This window comes from Phoxinus phoxinus (genome assembly GCF_949152265.1).
Source record: "Phoxinus phoxinus genome assembly, chromosome: 8".
NCBI lineage: Eukaryota > Metazoa > Chordata > Actinopteri > Cypriniformes > Leuciscidae > Phoxinus > Phoxinus phoxinus.
In genome coordinates this window covers 36640159-36655497 of record NC_136883.1, presented here as the reverse complement: position 1 = coordinate 36655497, position 15339 = coordinate 36640159, and the positions used below count along the sequence as shown (strand labels likewise).

Sequence of the window (15339 nt, the reverse complement as noted above, 5' to 3'; positions counted from 1 at the left end):
ATGATAGCCATGTTCGTGCTAAATAGAGTGTAATTACACCTTTGCCATTGATATGTTTATAAGCAACTAAAAAAAATACAAATATCAGGGCATTTCAAAACATCCCAAGGGCCCCAAAAACACCTTAGACTCCAGAGGGTTAATAACTTAAGACATAACTGACTGTCACTGTTTACATTAATTTCGCGTCATAAACGCATTTTGAGATGCAAGTACATTTAAAGCGGCACTCGGAAACTCTAGCCACCGCTTTGCTGATTTTCTGAACGAGCTCCCCCTACAGCTGCGGTGCGTACATTTTTCACATCACTGTCGTAAAGTCACTTGCGGCGCGCCGGCGCACTCCTCCCCCTTTCTACCGCTGCTCATGTGCTTTTATTAATGTCAAGGCTGGTTTTCCGCCTGGGAATGCTGGGGGGAGCGGGGAAAGTAACCATTCTCACCAGAACAGATTATTTAACCATCCAAATGATTTCCAAACGGATTTATTAAGTTGAAAATGTTACCTAGTGCACCTTTAACCACGTAGACAGAGTCGCTCACAGCCGCATGTGAGAGCGCTCTTCACAAAGCGGGCGTGAGTATTTGAAATTGAAAGCAGCTTCTGTCGATGGTTTTCATATTTTTATTTTTAATATATAAGCCAACTGCATTCCAAAAGACATATGATGCCTTTATAGAGCATTTGTAAGGAAAATACCGGCGGGCGAGACCGAGCACTACTAGAGTAACATCAAGCAAAGCACGCGTATTTCACAGCGCATCTACATCTAGTGCAATGAAGCCCACGAATGTCCAATTCGCTTCAACTTTTCCGAACTGTATGAAAGACTATTTCTCGGAAGGTCTGAATGTGTGTGTGTGTGACAGAGGAATTAGAAGCAAGCAGAGAATGGTTGTTTATAAAGCACACACAGCGTCCTCACGCATCTGTGTTTAAAACTAAGCTCAGACTCGATTCTGAAATTATCTGAATCATCCATACAGAATCGTTGACGAGAATCTATAACACAATCACATAAATTAAACAAACTGTTCTTTCCTGTAGCGTATGCCAGGCCTATATGCGTAACGTGCCAAGTTGATGCTTCATCTGCGGTGCAGACTGCTTTACTATCGCGTGTCACGTGACCAGAGTGTAATCGCAGCTTTTGCGGTTACAAAATCGCGTTTCATCATATCGCGATATTATCACAAATGCAATTAATCGTTCAGCCCTAACTCATAATACAGAAATCTCGTTTCTCAGGGGGACATGAGGGAGGGAAGCACGGTCATTCGGAAATACTACCGGGTTTCTACTAACACAAAGCTTAAAGGATTAGTTCACTTTTAAACAAACTTTTGCTGAGAATTTACTCACCCCGATGTCATCCAAGATGTCCATGTCTTTCTTTCTTCAGTCGAAAAGAAATTAAGGTTTTTGATGAAAACATTTCTCCATATAATGGACGTCAATGGGCCCCAAACGGTTCAAGGTCCAGATGACAGTGTCAGCGCCGCTTCAACGGGCTTTAAACGACACCAGACGATGAATACGGGTCTTATCTAGCGAAACCATCGTCATTTAAAAAATAAATAAAAAAGTTTAAGTTTTATAAGCACAAACGCTCGCCTTGCTCTGTTCTGTGATGTGCGTTGGTGACGTCACGTAATACGCAGTTACGCTGGAAAGGTCACGCTTCTATGAAAAGTAAAACATTTCTATCCTGACGAAAATTTTCTTTTAGGCTTTTTAATATTCCAACACCAGGATACACACGAGATGGGCATTTTAACCGATAAACTGACACAAAGACATTTGAATATGTGTGTATGGTCCTCCTTCCGCACATTTGTAAACACTGACTCGTCAGGCGTGACCTTTACAGCGTAACTGCGTATTACGTGACGTCACGAACGCTAATCACAGAACAGAGCAAGGCGAGCGTTTGTGCTTATAAAACTTAAACTTTTTTATTTATTTTGAAATGACGATGGTTTCGCTAGATAAGACCCGTATTCATCGTCTGGTGTCGTTTAAAGCCCGTTGAAGCGGCGCTGACACTGTCATCTGGACCTTGACCCGTTTGGGGCCCATTGACGTCCATTATATGGAGAAATGTTTTCATCAAAAACCTTTATTTCTTTTCGACTGAAGAAAGAAAGACATGGACATCTTGGATGAGTAAATTATCAGCAAAAGTTTTTTTAAAAGTGAACTAATCCTTTAATGCTAATCGGTGAAGTATCCCTTTAAGCGAGGATGCGGATCTTATGGAAAGGTTGATTGCATGAGTGTTTGACTGCTGCATAACCTTCACATGAGGGTTTTTTCTCCTAGTGTGTGACGTGTTAAAGCCCACACTTAAAGTTGTGCACTTCCTCCCCTCACAGGAACGAGCTCAGGTCCTGCGTTCGGTAGCGAGGCGAGCACTACTGCCCCTCAGTCCCAGAGCTCTCGCTCGCTGAGCGCTCACAAACCCGAAGGTAACCGGATGACCGACACTGACGTGTGCAGAATGGCTTTAGTGTGTTGGTCTTTTGGCTCGTGATTATGCAGGATTACAGCATGTGTCTTTGCCGTGTGGTAGTTTTATGACTCCAGTCGAGTGTCAAGTCAATTAGTGACTTTAAAGACAACATGAAATCAAAATACTTAATAAATGCTGGTCTTATTGTGCACAATTTATCAGAGCACATTATTCTAAAGAAACTTCTGTTCTGTTGACTATTGAAATCATAGCCACTTTTCACAATCCAATCAGAATGGAGGAAAGTTGTGTTTCTGTGATGTTAAATGCATTGCTAATGATGCATATTTCATGTTGTCTTAACCCTTAAATGCATAAATGTTTCGCCAATCATCATTATTATATATTCGGGTCTTCAGCGACCCAGGTCTATATCTAACACATATGGCCTTTTAAGGCGAGACACGGCAGGCAAAAACATCGTGTTTTTTTTTTTTACTGGTCAATTTTGAGATTTTGGTCTTTTTTTCAGACTTGTGGAGAAAAAAAGTCTGAAATACACATTTAGGTCTTTATTTTACTACACTTTGTCTTTTTGCATCTGTAGATTTCTCATAAATTCGACAAAAGTTGTCGTTATAAATCATCCCGCTGCTCTGCGATCTCTGTCTGCTCCCCGTCATCACACACACCGTTAGAAAGTTCTCTCTCTCCTGTACAATGCTCTCGGATCCAAATATGGCCATTTCCTTTTTATCAGCAACCAATCATGAAAGTAATGCGCAATCTCATTGGCTGATGATAAATCTTTAAAGCCCGTTTTCTCAAAATGACTTTTCTCTCATTCTCCAAGTCCGAAATCTCCACTTCAGTCGCACCGATATACACCAAACCTTCCAGTCTTGTACCTAGTTATATTATGAAGACATTTACAGAGGTATCTGTAAATATATTATTCCTAGCCTGATTTATATAACATTTTATTCCAAAAAACATGGCAAAAATCTTTTTTTTAAGGCTATTGACAGTATATTCTGATTTACAGGATAACAAAAGTAGATATTTATAAATCCCTCTGTAAATTTTTTCCCATCTAATATGTGAACAATGAAAAAATATTTTTTAATCTGGCTTTATCCAATACAATTTTAAATATATGCAAATTAGCACATATTTAATTAGATATTGCTTAATTTGCATATTTAAACATTAAATTACAGAAAACTTGTAATACATTTTTTTTCTCATCTTAACGTAGTAATCAACTGGGAAAGTTTCATGGTGATATCTGCTAGTTAAACATTTTTACCCTATTCACCTGTAGTGTCTCGCCTTAACTCGCCTAAAACAATTACAAAAGAATGAAGTAAATAAAGCAGAATTTGTTTCCTTTTGGAACTTGGAAGGGTTCAATTTGAGTTGATGCATTTTAACATCATCACCGTCATCGACAGTACATTCAGCATCTAGCTCAAATTCACCATCTCAACCATATTCTTGATCGTTTTCAGTCTTCAAAATCAATATTTTGATCTCTGACAGCTTCTTCACCATCAAGACAGTGACACTAATATCTGATTGCGTACAGTACTTGCTCTGCAATAAACCGCAGGGTCATTTCAAGTTTTGCTGCTGATGCTTCTGTATTCTTTTGTTTTATGCCTGCTGTAATTATGAGTGAAACATCACATCATCGTGTATCAGAGATTCAACTATTGTTGCACAGAAAAAAAAGTTACACAAGGACACCGTAAAATAAAGTGTTACCGGAAAAAATATACTTGCACTATTACATACCTCGGGTCACTAGCGACCCTATACACTTTTATAATAATAAAAAAAATGTTTATAATGAATCCAATGATTGAGGATAACTAAGAAGTTGAGATCTAAGTTGAGATCTAACTTCTAATAAAGAATGAATGAAGGAGAGGGTTGTAAATGACGTCCTGGGTCGCTAAAGACCTGAGGTATGCGTTTTAGAGTTAATTAACATTTACCGCATGAAATGAAACCGAGATCTGGTGTTTCCATCATCTAAGGGCATTTTCACACCTATAGATCGTTTGTTTGGTTCCGAAATGGGGACTTAATTTGTTACAATGTTGCATTTTCTTGGTTCGGTTCGCTTTCACAAGGCAACCTGTGTTGCCAAAATGTGTTAATGCAAGTCACATGCGAGTACAACTGTCCTCTTATTGGTTAGAAATTCCTCTGTCATCCATCAAGATAACTTACAGGTTCGCTCCATGAGCTTTTTTTAAACTGTGATAACTAATTAACTGATAACTAATAACTGTGATAGACGGGTTTTTTTTCCCCGTTATTCATTTTGTGAGTCGTCTTTTTCAGGTCGTTCCAGCCCATCTTTAGAGCACTCGAGGAAGACCCCGACCAAGGAGCATGCGGTGCAGACGGCCCCGGTCGCTCCCCCTGCGGTCTCCACCAGTTCAGTGAGTCAGAGGAGCACTGGACCTGCCGGACCCGCCCGACCGGCCCTCAACACCCAGAAGTCAGCGGAAAACCAGGAGCAAAAAGGTGAGAATCAGGAAATGTATGTTCGGATATCGTTGAATTGTGAATTGTAATTGTGATGTCTTTTGTTCATCTACAGCGTCTGATGTCCAGAAGATTCCTCGGCCAGAATTGGATTCAAACAGGCCTGATAACAAAGACCCAATCAAACGCCAGTCTGGCGGTGAGTCACTTTAAAACACTCTTCCACATATTGCATATACAGTACTGGCCAAAAGTGATGTCCGGCCTAGGAAAATTGACACCTTCACCCTTTTATTTGATTTTTTTTTTTAAAGATTATCTAAGCATATTTGTGTAGTTGTGCTTGGAGTCAATAGTTTTATTTGTGATGATAACGCAATGAGAAATGGCAAATTGTGAGGGCATAATTTTTCACATGCAAAAATTAGAGAACCAACGAAATATGAATATTTGATTAGCTTGTAGTCAATGTATGCATTTTCCTGCTAGCTTTTTTGTTTTTCAATGCATTTTATTTTTTGCATAGTAAAATAAAGCCCTAGCTGTAATTACCCTTTTTTGCTAAACAATATTTTTTCCTCATATTTAGATGGTTTAATTGAACTATTCCAGAGGGGATATTTGTTTTTAATGACCCTGCATCACTTTTGGCCACTACAATACCATTTACTTATGGCTTTTGACAACATTTTATATTTGTATTGTATATTTGAATGTACTTTTCTTTTATGAATGCTTTTCTTTTACATTGTTGTATTTCTCTTTTAAGTTTTCTTGTTTTTGTGAAGCGCTTTGAGATGTAACTTTTAAAGGCGCTATAGAAAATGAAGTTTATTATTATTACTGTACTTCATCGATCAGGGCCTTAAGCATCATTGTTAGATACATACTACATAGTTGTAGTTTGCTTTTGTGAAATAATATTTTTCCCTGAAACCCAACTTGGTTGACCACCATTCACCCTGCATCACTTATGGCCACTACTGTACATCATCACGATCAGGGCCGTAAGCATCATATGTGTAATGGTTGTTTCTCCCTCCAGGTGGCGCTCCTCCAATGAGAAGGGGGCGGGGCAGTGGTGGCGGAGGGGGCGGCAACCAGCGTGGGCGGGGCAGATTTAACGGGCGTAGAGACGGACCAATGAAATTTGAGAAGGACTTTGACTTTGAGAGTGCCAACGCCCAATTCAATAAGGAAGAGATCGACCGCGAGTTCCAAAGCAAACTCAAGATTAAAGGTAAACACACACATGCATCATTAGCTATGTTTCCACCCAAAGTTGCGAATTTATGTGCAAAATTGGAATATCGCATAAAACATTTGTGAATAAAGCACTGTTTCCATCCAGCGAGTCAAAGAGAACAAAATCATCACTTCCTTGTAAACCGGCGATAAATATCACAATAGGAGAAGCCACTGTATATAATATAGGCCTATATATGTGACCCTGGACCACAAAACCAGTCACATGGGTTCATTTTTTTAAATTGAGATGTATACATCATCTAAAAGCTGAATAAATAAGCTTTCCATTGATGTGTGGTTTGTTAGGATAGGACAATATTTGGTCGAGACACAACTATTGAAAATCTGGAATCTGAGGAGCAAAAAAATGTAAACATTGAGAAAATGTCCTTTAAAGTTGTGCATTTATGTTCACGATTGTGCTGCATTCACTCACAAAAATACATGTTTTATATATTTACGGTAGGACATTTACATTGAACATGATCTTTACTTAAAATCCGAATGCTTTTTGGCATAAAAGAAAAATCTATAATTGTGACCCATACAATGTATTGTTGGCTATTGCCACAGATATACCCGTGCAATAAACGTTAACTTACTTTCGGGGGCAGATGCCTGGGAACGCAGTTGTTTAAGACAGCTCTGGAAGGTAATTATACTGAACCACTTTGATGACAGAACAACCAAAACCGCATTTCAGATGCTGTGCGATGAGATCAGATAAATAAACGGACCGCTAAATGTGTTTCCATCATAGTTTATGCGCATGTTTTCTTATCAGATAAAAATGTATCCGACTCAGTTGAGCGAATTTATCTTGGCGTTTCCATCCAGCGTTTTTTTTTATGCCATATCCCAAAATGCGCATAAAAATAGGTGGATGGAAACATAGCTATTGTGCTTTTCAAAATGTAATATTTATTATTTTTGTTTATATACTGAAATATGTTCTCAACAGGTTTTGTGGGGGGGTTTTCATTAGGGTGATTTTATTTATTTTTTTACTGACTGTTTATTGCCAGATGTGAGTTATAATGTCTCTTTGTGCTGCAGATGAGAAGAGTGAGAAATCGGAGAAGACTCTGAACGGGGAGGAGAAGACCGACTCGGGTGTGGAGACCCAGAACAGTGAAGGCAACGTTGACGAGGAGGATCCACTGGGACCCAACTGTTACTATGACAAATCCAAGTCGTTTTTCGACAACATCTCCTGTGACGACACCAGGTGAGATCTCCGCTCTTTAGGATGTACATTAGGGCAGGGGGTATTGATGATTTGATTTAGTTCACAAGCTCTCGATCCGAGGAAATATTTTGGGTTTATGTTTATTTTTTGTATTTGTTCTGTTTTTCACATACCGTATTTTCCGGACTATAAGTCGCATCAGTCAAAAAATGCGTCATGAAGAGGAAAAAACATATAGAAGTCGCACTGGACTATAAGTCGCATTTATTTAGAAATGTATTTCACAAAATTTAAGACCAAGAACAGACATTTAATCTGGAAAGGAAATTTATTCAGCTGCACAACAGCACACAGAACAACAGGCTGAATAGTGTCCGGTGTGTTAGCGTAACACATTAACAGTTATTCAGCTGCACAATAGCACACAGAACAACAGGCTGAATAGTGTCCGGTGTGTTAGCGTAACACATTAACAGTTATTCAGCTACACATTAGCATAAAGAACATATACCTGGGAGGCTGAATAGGCTAAACTAACATTAGCCAGCGAGTCCAACAAGTTACCGGTCAGGAAGTTCACCAAGCTCCCGATCTCATTCCTCATCACTGGATACATCGAGTTCTTCCTTGGTGTCGCTTCTGAACAACTCCGCTAACTAGAGCGCCCTCTCACGGCTGTAGACGGTAATGTTTTGTCTTAGTCCATCTCAGTCAGTATGAAGTCATTTTGATATATGAGTCGCACCTGACTATAAGTCGCAGGACCAGCCAAACTATGAAAAAAAGTGTGACTTATAGTCCGGAAAATACGGTACTCTATATTAGGGAAGAATTTGATTTCTGACGCAGCATAGGTGCTTCAAACAGCAGTATGCTACATTAGTCACATGACCTCACTACAATGTTTAAGTCCAGTTATTTCCTTGGAATTAGTTACAGGTGAAACTCGAAAAATTAGAATATGGTGCAAAAGTTCATTTATTTCAGTAATTCAACTTAAAAGGTGAAACTATTATATAGACTCATTACATGCAAAGTGAGATATTTCAAGCCTTTATTTGTTATAATTGTGATGATTATGGCTTACAGCTTATGAAAACCTTTTCATAATATTTTAATTTTGAATTTGGGGTTTTCATAAACTGTAACCCATAATCATCAAAATTATAACAAATAAAGACTTGAAATAAATGAACTTTTGCACCATATTCTCATTTTTCGAGTTTCACCTGTATTTTGCAGTGGTCCAGTTTTGTGTAAAAATGTCTTTTTAACAGTCTGATCCAACAAAGAGTGAAAGATGTTAATTGTTGATGCTTTTTCATGTCTCACCGGTTCGAACAGGGTGTACATGCTTTGAGTGATTTAGTGACTAATGACTATGGATTCAATGTCGTAATTTGTTGTTGTAAAGTTTAAAAATAACTGTGAATGAATCTAACAGACATGCACTCTTCTGTCTTTTATAGAAAGGAGAAATCAGGAGGTGCTTTTGGAAGGTATATATTTGTTGTCTTATACATATAAATGTTTTAAGATGTTAATTTAACATTTAACATGTTTTTATGAAGCCATGCTTATGATTCAGACTACCCAAATTCACATGTGGTCATGCTAGATTATTTATTCAGAGTGTGAGCTCTTAAATCCACTTTTACAAACATTTAAAATAATTTAAATGAATTGGTCAATGTGTTGAAGCCCTGATTAAATGATATATAACAAATGGGCAAATCAAACATGTCAATTTGTGTTTTCAGGTGGCATGTTAAATGATTAGCCTACTACACATTTTGTTGTGCACTCATACAATAAATCCTGTTGCAAATTTGTCCTTGACATCTTATAAAGCAGCTATTTTTTGTAGCAGACTCCAAAGCTTCATGAATTTTGCTCAGATTTTCAGTCTGGATGAGTTGACAATAGTTGCCGAAAGTCCGATTTTAGGCAGTCGGAGTTGAAAGATTTCACAGAAAATGTGTGTAATGATGGGCACAGGCTTTTTTTAGCTTCAGACTATGATATCAAAACATAGATATTTCGAGCCAATTTTAGAACATGTATCATAGTGAATGACGCGTCGCTACTCGCTATTGAAACCGAAGCTGTCCTTTATCTACCAGTGTTGCGATAAAATACAGTAACAATAGAAAAGTAAATGAACAGAACACGCTTAACAAATTAGCCTCAATATTTGACTGCGTCACTCATCTCTAACTCTCTATACTGACCGGGTCTACCCAAATGCGCTTGGTGTTTTAACTTTTGCGACTCGGCACAGAGTTAATACAACAACTACGGTGGCCATGTTCTGCAGATCCATGTTTGTCTCGTTTCTCACGCGTCTCCTAGCAATGTCTTGTGTTTCAGTTTGTTGTGTTCAGAACCAGTTGAAAGTCTAGTAGTGTATAGGGGCTTTCGCATCAGGTGGTTATAGGAGCTCAGTTACAGGAACTAGCCATTCATTTACCATAGGACCATTTTCCTGGTTGCGTTCGCACCGCCAGTATGAACTCTGAAGTGACGTAAGCCGTCCGACAACTATGTAATTTAATCGTGGCATTCAACATCTAAAGGATGGAGGACACTGAGCAGAGCTGTGTTTTTGAGATGGAATATAGACATATAGTTATGCGATTGAAAGAGCAAAAAGCAGGGCCAAGAGACGAAATCTATGCAGTGCTTCATTTCATCGAGCTGAGAAAAGAACAACGCCGCAGACAAAGGCAACAGGTAAATGCCGTTAACCTTAGCTTTCTACATGTTTATGTCTTATCCGTGTTTTACATGTTCATGGAGTAAGTATATGTAAACTGTATTCACACGACTTTTAAAAAAAGTTAATTTTGTCCCTCCAAAAGGCGTTCCTATAACTAAAATCCTTCCCAAATCTTGCGGTGCGAAAATGGTTATAGTTATAGAAACGATAAAACTATAAAAATGTTCCTCTGGTGCGAAAGCCCCTTATAATCCTCAGTCGTTTGGTGTATGATGCTTAGGCCCGATTTCACAGACGGCGCTTGGATTAAGCCTTAGTTCAATTAGGACATCTAATTAGCTTTTATAAACGTGCCTTAGAAATAAACATTACTGACATGTTTTAAGATATGTCAGTGCAAGTTGCTTTCAGTTAAAACGGCTCAAACATACATTAGTCGGGCTATCTTAAGCCTTGTTTGTGAATCTGAGGGTTAGTGTTTTAAATCTGTTCAGATGTGAAGTTGTGTAGTGTATTCCAGCGGTAAGATGAATGTCGTATAAACATGTTGCAGATTAGACAGGCCGCCTGCCAAAGGAGGAATAGCAAATGAATGTGCGCCCATCTGTGCACCCATGGGCTGCTGGTCTGAAAACGAGGTGTGTGTTCAGTGTGTTCGAGGTGTGTGTTCATTGTTGGCGCGTTGCTATTTTCAGGAACTGAAATAGACTGAGCCATTGACCAACGTAAACCTGGTCTAAAGTCAATGGCGCAGTATATTTTTTTTGTTATTGAAAGAGCGCGTTAGTGATATGCGCCTATAGGTGAGTTCACAACACGTGTACACTTTGTCCCGTAGATGGTCTGCTTGCTCGCTTTAACCTCGCGCACGAGCAGATCCGTTTCCTCGCTAGAGAAGTGTTACGTTTTTCCACTTGCAATTTCCGCCATTTAAAAAGCGAATCCGCCATAGCACGAGCGCAACTGGCTTTTAAAGGGAATAGAAGATGAGACTCTGATTGGTTTATTGCACGTTACACCCAAAACACACCCATTACTCGTTAAGAGAATAGAGACAATCCTTTTAGACCATGCGTCGGGAGCGCAGACCATTTTTCCCGTCATTAAACTGGCAGAAGTGGCCCAGTATAAAAAAAATTCAACAATGTGGCGCAGGACGTGAAAATGATAACTGCGTCAGGCTGAAACTAGCAAAACACACTTGCGTCGCGCCTGGCGCTATGATAGCGCCCACAGTGTTGAATTGCATTCTGATGTATCTTCCATTCCTTCTCTTCAGGGAACGGAGGCAGACCTGGGCGGAGGAGAGGAGGATGAACGCGGAGACGTTCGGTATTCCACTGCGTCACAACCGCGGGCGCGGGGGTTTCCGCGGCAGAGGCGGCGGCATGGGCTTCCGCGGGGGTCGCGGGCGCGCGGCTAGCAGGGGCTCGTTCATGCCCTCCCGCGGGGGCGGAGGCGGGTTCAGGGGCGGCTTTAGAGGCGGCAGAGGAGGACGGGAGTTCGCAGACTTTGAGTACAGGGTTAGTACTTCCTCTTGTACCCCAGTAATGGACCTAACATAAATATCAGAGATGCACGATGCGTTGTGTTATTTTTAGAAATAAAAAATTGCATTACATGCAAAGTGAGATATTTCATGTTTTTATTTGTTATAATTTTGATGATTATGAAAACCTTTTCACAATATTCTCGTTTTGAGTTTGGGTTTTTCATAAGCTGTAAGCCATAATCATCAAAATTATAACAAATAAAGGCTTGAAATATCTCACTTTGCATGTAATGAGTCTATATAATATATTAGTTTCACCTTTTAAGTTGAATTACTGGAATAAATGAACTTTTGCACTAATTTTTTCACCTGTACTTACCCAAGAAAGTACTGGCAATATAAGTCACGGGTTAAGGTTAGGTTTAGAATAACTCAGTTATTGCTATAATAAGTACATAGTATGTGAATGCAGAACAGGACTGTAAAATAAAGTGCTTTTCTAATGTTTGTCTGTGTTTCAGAAGGAGAACAAAGTGTCGGCGTAGTCCAACATGAAGACCAGATCATCCGAACAGCCAAGAATCTCCGATCATCACGTCTAGATTACCGCTTTGGTTCTGACTCCTGTTTAACACCAGCGCAGGGACGCACGCCTGCCTTCAGCTGGACACGCAGCTTTGAGTTTTTCTCCTTTCTTCCTTTTTTAGAAAAAGAAAAAAAAACATTTGATGATCTTCTGATCTGCGTTCGATATGTTCGGAGGGGGAGAGTTTGTGTACAAAATGCCGTAACTTCCATTGAATGATGATGATGATGATTATTATTATTATCTGGTATTTTTGCATCAACCTTTAGTTCCTTTGGTAATAAACAGAGGATGGTATTTGATATTATTCTGTTAGGTGTACAGAACCCCGCTGATACTGTGAGCGCTCCTCAGTCAAATAGCTTTATTATGTTAAGGTTTCCCTTTTATTTAGATTGTTTTGGATCTGTTCTCTGTCTTTTGAAGCACTAAATGGAGGCTGTGGAGTTAGTGTCCGAGCTCCGACTCCTAAAACAAAATAAACTTTCAGTTCAACTCGACGGCCCGCTGGACTCATGCTCATCCTCTGTTCAGCGCAGGTGCTCTGCTTCAGTTCATTGATTGACAGTACTAGGTTTTGTAATCATTTTTTTTAGTTCACTAGTTTATTGCAGCTGCATAATCTGTTTTTTTGGTGCATTCTTCCCTGTTAACGTCAGACAGCACTGTTAGACGTAGGTCAACTCACAAAAACTGGTTTATGAATGAATGTATCGATGAATTCAACTTTTCTTTTAAACGAGTTTGTCCTGAAGTCCTCTCTATGCAGGTGCTCACGTTCTCCCTGCTGTTCCTGTCTTCAAAATGTATTTTTAATATTTGAGTGCCAGTTATTCTTGCCTTTTGATGTCAATTATGTACATTTCCAAGAGGGCTTTTTGATATAAACTCAACTCAAACCTCTTTAACGACGAGCCCCATCACCGTTTAATGCCAAGATCTTCTGGAAAGATCCTGTAACCCTTTAAGAATCCGATTGGATGTTTTGAAATTGCGTTCATGTTCTCTTTAAAGACAACGCCGCGTACGAGTTTCACACGGCACACATGATGCGAAGGCTAAATTCGATGTCATCTCATAATGCTCTGATACCAGATGAACCTCGTCTCGGAACGTAAACGTGATTGTTTGGATGAATTATGGAGGGATATTTTAGGACCAGTTTACAGTATTCCAGCAACTTATAAAGTTCATTTACGACATGTTTCCATGCTCAGTCGGAAAAGGCGTGAAATAAGTGTCCATAATACCGGTGAAACTCGAACAATGTGCAAAATAATTGTGCAAAAGTTCATTTATTTCAGTAATTCAACTTAAAAGCTGAAACTAATATATTATATAGACTCATTACATGCAAAGTGAGATATTTCAAGGCTTTATTTGTTATAATTATGATGATTATGGATTATAGATTATGAACACATTTTCACAATATTTTGAATTTGGAGTTTTTTTCATAATCTGTAAGCCATAATCATCAAAATTATAACAAATAAAGGCTTGAAATATCTCACTTTGCATGTAATGAGTCTATATAATATATTAGTTTCAGCTTTTAAGTTGAATTACTGAAATAAATGAACTTTTGCATCATATTCTCATTGTCCGAGTTCCACCTGTCCATAAACCCCTCTATTGTGAATAGTTCTGTTTCCTGTTTGATACACTTGTATGTTAATGTGTTATTTCAGGTACCAGCTGTTTATTGCTCTGTTAATGGAGTGACGTGTGTTTACCGGCGATCTCCTCTGAATGTCACTGAAGCACTAGTTCCTGCACTGTTAGATGGGAGGTCATTGTTGTTTTTGGTGTGCTTCATATTTTTAATTTGTGTTTCAGAGATCCAAAGACCGAATTACGGATAACATTTGGAGAAGTGCTCTATCTCTATCTCTCTCTCTCACTCTCTCAGCTGGTTCTGCATTATTTTTCTCATGTCTGTCCCCAGAGTTTGCCGTCTCTACTTGTATTAGCTAAACCGCTCCCTTTAAAAAGCACTACGAATCGAAGCGCAGAGATGTCCCGCAGGCAGCTAGTGAAACGCAGCTCAGACCAGGGCATGATGGGAAACCTCTGAGCGAACCACAGATATTGGTGCTGAGATGTGAAACGAATCCTCAGGCCTGATATCGCCATGAAGTCGAATCGAACCTCGTATGAGAGTTTAAACTGGACCGCCGTGCAGAAGCTTGATGTGATTATTGTGGTCAGTCCTCTGGAGGAATTTGATTGGCAAGTTTATTCTTTTGTTTCTGTTTTTCTGAATTAAAGCAGTTGTACATGGTGTGCTCGTAGAGGGCTTCAGACGGGGGCAAACTAAGGTTTTTAATCAAGAGAAATAAAGAAATAGTTGTTCAGTATCCTGTCCGTGTGTGTGTGTCCTTGTTTATCAATAAACATTTAAACAAGATCAAATAATTAGTTGCATGTGCCATGTGCCACTAACAGTGTTAGCTAAGTTGCTCTAAAAAAATAAGCTACTAATTACATCTTCAACAGTGTAATTTGATTATTGTTACTGTTTTGCATTACTTAATACTTTCTAAATTCCATATAAACCTCAACCAGTTGATCAATACAAGGATAGACACAAAACTGCACTTTTAATTCTTTCAAATAAACTATATGCAATTGCACAATTATTCTTGAACTGACGACCAAAGTGTGTAAAGGGAGAAGGTTACATTAAAAACATACATTTTAACATTAAATCCACTATTCTTTCATATAAAATTGTCTTTACAGTATTTAATGCAATTACATCAGAAGGAAAATTTAAGAGTGATCCCTTTTTCAAAGGAAAACTAATTAGATTACTTATTAATTACGCACAACACTGGCCACTAATTCTAAAGTTTTGATTTTACATTTTTATTTAAATGTTTTTTATTTTATTAAAAAGGTCTCATTTATCATTATTAGTTAATGCATGAACTACATATTTTTACATTAGTTAGTTATTGTGATTATTAACATTAACAAAGATCAATAAAGTTTTGATTTAAACATTTTATTAAAATGTTTTTGTTTTATTAAAAAGGTCTCATTTATCATTATTAGTTCATGCATGAACTACATATTTTTACATTAGTTAGTTATTGTGATTAACATTAACAACGTTATTCAAATGAATAATGTTCAAATGTCAGATAC

The 15339-nt window shown here is 38.5% G+C and overlaps 1 protein-coding gene across 2 annotated transcripts in view; it reads left to right on the top strand.

Annotated features, from left to right (window-relative positions):
- lsm14ab (LSM14A mRNA processing body assembly factor b) overlaps positions 1-14546 on the top strand; it is a 28574-nt gene extending 14028 nt beyond the window's left edge. The window contains exons 4-11 of one of the 2 annotated variants that reach the window (XM_079620178.1): positions 2377-2469; positions 4806-4991; positions 5068-5151; positions 5998-6192; positions 7257-7428; positions 8859-8888; positions 11388-11631; positions 12122-14546. In XM_079620178.1, coding sequence (XP_079476304.1) covers positions 2377-2469; positions 4806-4991; positions 5068-5151; positions 5998-6192; positions 7257-7428; positions 8859-8888; positions 11388-11631; positions 12122-12145 — 1028 coding nt within the window. In that variant the 3' untranslated portion in view covers positions 12146-14546. The remainder of the gene's footprint in view (positions 1-2376; positions 2470-4805; positions 4992-5067; positions 5152-5997; positions 6193-7256; positions 7429-8858; positions 8889-11387; positions 11632-12121) is intronic. The other variant, XM_079620179.1, reaches the window with a different exon arrangement.
- The last annotated feature ends 793 nt before the right edge of the window (positions 14547-15339 follow it).